This window comes from Kryptolebias marmoratus, unplaced genomic scaffold, assembly GCF_001649575.2.
Source record: "Kryptolebias marmoratus isolate JLee-2015 unplaced genomic scaffold, ASM164957v2 Scaffold50, whole genome shotgun sequence".
Classification (NCBI taxonomy): domain Eukaryota; kingdom Metazoa; phylum Chordata; class Actinopteri; order Cyprinodontiformes; family Rivulidae; genus Kryptolebias; species Kryptolebias marmoratus.
Window position 1 is genome coordinate 54,001 of NW_023665784.1, and position 2,832 is coordinate 56,832.

Genomic DNA, 2,832 nt, shown 5'->3' on the forward strand with positions numbered 1-2,832 from the left:
AATCTTTAGTGTAAACTTTACCTTCAAGCAAACGCCCCCAAAAGAATATCAATGCCCCCTTTTTGAAAATATTGCTGCCAGCGCCCCCCGTCATCCTCTCAACGCCCCCCAGGGGGCGGTACCGCCCCCGTTGAGAAACGCTATCTTAGAGGGACACATAAAGAGAAGTCAAAGATCACAGTTGTGAGCTTCAATATTACTTTATCAGTCAAATCAAATCAGTTTCTGTTTTTAATGGCATATTACTCAAACATGAAATATTAAGTTTTTAGAAAGTTAGATTTTACCAGTTTATTGGTAGCCAGTTTTATCAATACATTCTGCCATGTCCAGCCTTTTGAGGACATTCATGAGCTTGGCGTGGTCCAAAATGAAAATGAGTTTGACACCCCTGCAATAGATGACATATATACATATACATTAAACAGGGCTGTCAGAGTTGCAATAAGTCTATCAGGTGCGTGAATGATCCAATCATCTGACCGTTGATTGCAGCAATTCACATTATTAGTAGAAATAGAGGGCCCCCAATCAAATTTCGCTTAGGGCCCCCAATCAAATTTCGCTTAGGGCCCCAAAGAGGTTTTAGCCGGCCCTGTGTGTGAATACTATCGAACTTTGCTCCGTATTCAACAAGTCATAACAAAACACATTTGAACAGCCAAATATCTCCTGCAATGACTTTGGAAAGCAAAAATACCTAAACTGTACTTTTAAAATTGTACTGGCACCTTCTTAAAATGCCAAAACAGCGACCGGTCTGACCGGTCACTTTTATCAGTGTCTGAAGTATTGAAAAGAGCCTTTGTTCAGCTGGAACTTTAATCTCTTGCCCAACTCTCACCCTTTCACTGCATTACCTCAGAGTCTAAGAATTTCAAGGCCAAGACTCTCGGGGAAGAAATCTGGAGCTGTTATCATGGCAGTGCGCTGTCCGGGATGATTTCTGTGCAGAGAGGTAAATCAAATTGTTTTTCCAAGCTGCTTTTGCACGTCCCTAAATTCTTCCTGAAATTGCTGAGCTGTCTGGCAACTTTTAAACTACGAAAATTAAATTCTGCTCATTTATTCAAGTCATTGGTGCGCGCCATGTGTCTAAAGAGATGTAGGAGTGTTTAACTTTTTATAGTGTTGCTCTACACTCAAATATTGATCCTTAAGAAGGGGATCAGTTATTCAAAAAGCCACCAAGACACCAATAAATCTAAAAGTCTGACTCGAGTGTAGCAGTGCAACCAAAAAATTACTCAAGAATAGATAAAATCTTGTTTTTCAAAAAGCCAGTTTAAGCATATTCCAGTTAAAAAGCAAAATATCTCATATTCCCAGCTAATTGTCCTTAGCCNGCTCATTTATTCAAGTCATTGGTGCGCGCCATGTGTCTAAAGAGATGTAGGAGTGTTTAACTTTTTATAGTGTTGCTCTACACTCAAATATTGATCCTTAAGAAGGGGATCAGTTATTCAAAAAGCCACCAAGACACCAATAAATCTAAAAGTCTGACTCGAGTGTAGCAGTGCAACCAAAAAATTACTCAAGAATAGATAAAATCTTGTTTTTCAAAAAGCCAGTTTAAGCATATTCCAGTTAAAAAGCAAAATATCTCATATTCCCAGCTAATTGTCCTTAGCCAACACAAAAATGGCTCAAACTCAGTCAGTTTTACAGATACTGAGCTAAAGTTTGCTGTGGTAGTAGCTGAGACTCCTTCACAACACACACTCTGAGAGAGACTGAGATTGAGCGTACCGTTATTTTAAACACAAGATGATTTAATCTAAAACTCTGGCATGAATGATGGTGTGTGTTTGTGCAGGAGGCCGCAGAGCTGTCCTCTCTGAAACCCCAGCTGGACAAGCTCCGGCTCCCTCTTTATGCTGTGGTGAAGGAGGACGTCGGCACCGAGGTCCAGAACTTCAGGCCCTTTTTTAGCGGCGAGGTTTTCCTGGACGATGAGGTGAGTGCAGTGTTTTGGGTGTAATGAAGTGACGCATTGACCCGGAGACAAAAAGCATATCAGAGGAACTCCTCTCTGGACCAGATTCATCCAGTTCTTCTCCTCGTTTCTGGAGAAAAAACACTCTTATCTGCGTGTCTGGCTGAAGGAGGCGGTTTTATGGGCCCCGAGAGCAGAAGATGGGGCTCCTGCGTCTTGGAGTGTGGCTGAGCGGTGTGAGGGCCTTCAGAAAAGGCTTAATCGGAAACGTTTGGGGGGGAGCTTCGTGCTCGGCTGGGTTTTTGTCGTCGGACGAGGGCAGCAGGTAAAACAGACAGCAATGAAGCCAACAGCCAGAACAGTTTTTGTAAAATGTTTTGTTTTTTTGTCGCCTTGCAGGGAATTTTCCTGGAGCACAGAAACAAAGTCAGCGTTTCAGATGTCCTCTGAGCGGCCAGAAAAATCCCACAGGAGCTTTAGAGAGCCTGAACTGTTGGTGTTTGTTTCTTCAGAGACAAACACCAAGGAGCAGTTTTGTATGAGGGATCACAAGGCTTTGGGTGTGTTCATGATGATCTGGTTTTAAATTCAACAAAAGGAGCAGACCTGATGTTTAACACAGCTTCCTGTATGACTTGAATACAGCTGCACCTGGGGAGCTGAGAGATGGACATTTTGGATCAATAAAACATGCCTTTTGTCCTGGAGTTTGTTGAAAAGAAGGCACACCACCCACTCCTGAGTCAGCATTCACTCTTGTTTTCCTGTCGTTGACATATTTCAGCTGCTTTGACCGTTCATACATCAACATGTTCAGCTTGCTCACGACTTGTGGTTTCTGTAACTTCTAAACTTTTTCAAAAGTTCAACTTTTCAGTTGTTTTCTTCCTCTCATT

At 42.2% G+C, this 2,832-nt stretch overlaps 1 protein-coding gene across 4 annotated transcripts in view; it reads left to right on the forward strand.

Annotated features, from left to right (window-relative positions):
- Positions 1-2,824, forward strand: part of LOC108229572 (peroxiredoxin-like 2A) — a 6,820-nt gene extending 3,996 nt beyond the window's left edge. For 2 of the 4 annotated variants that reach the window (XM_037974428.1, XM_037974427.1), the window contains exons 4-5: positions 1,817-1,957; positions 2,106-2,824. In XM_037974428.1, coding sequence (XP_037830356.1) covers positions 1,817-1,957; positions 2,106-2,522 — 558 coding nt within the window. In that variant the 3' untranslated portion in view covers positions 2,523-2,824. Of the gene's footprint in view, positions 1-38; positions 959-1,816 lie in introns of those variants that run through there. The other 2 variants (XM_017405243.3, XR_003038705.2) reach the window with 2 other exon arrangements.
- The last annotated feature ends 8 nt before the right edge of the window (positions 2,825-2,832 follow it).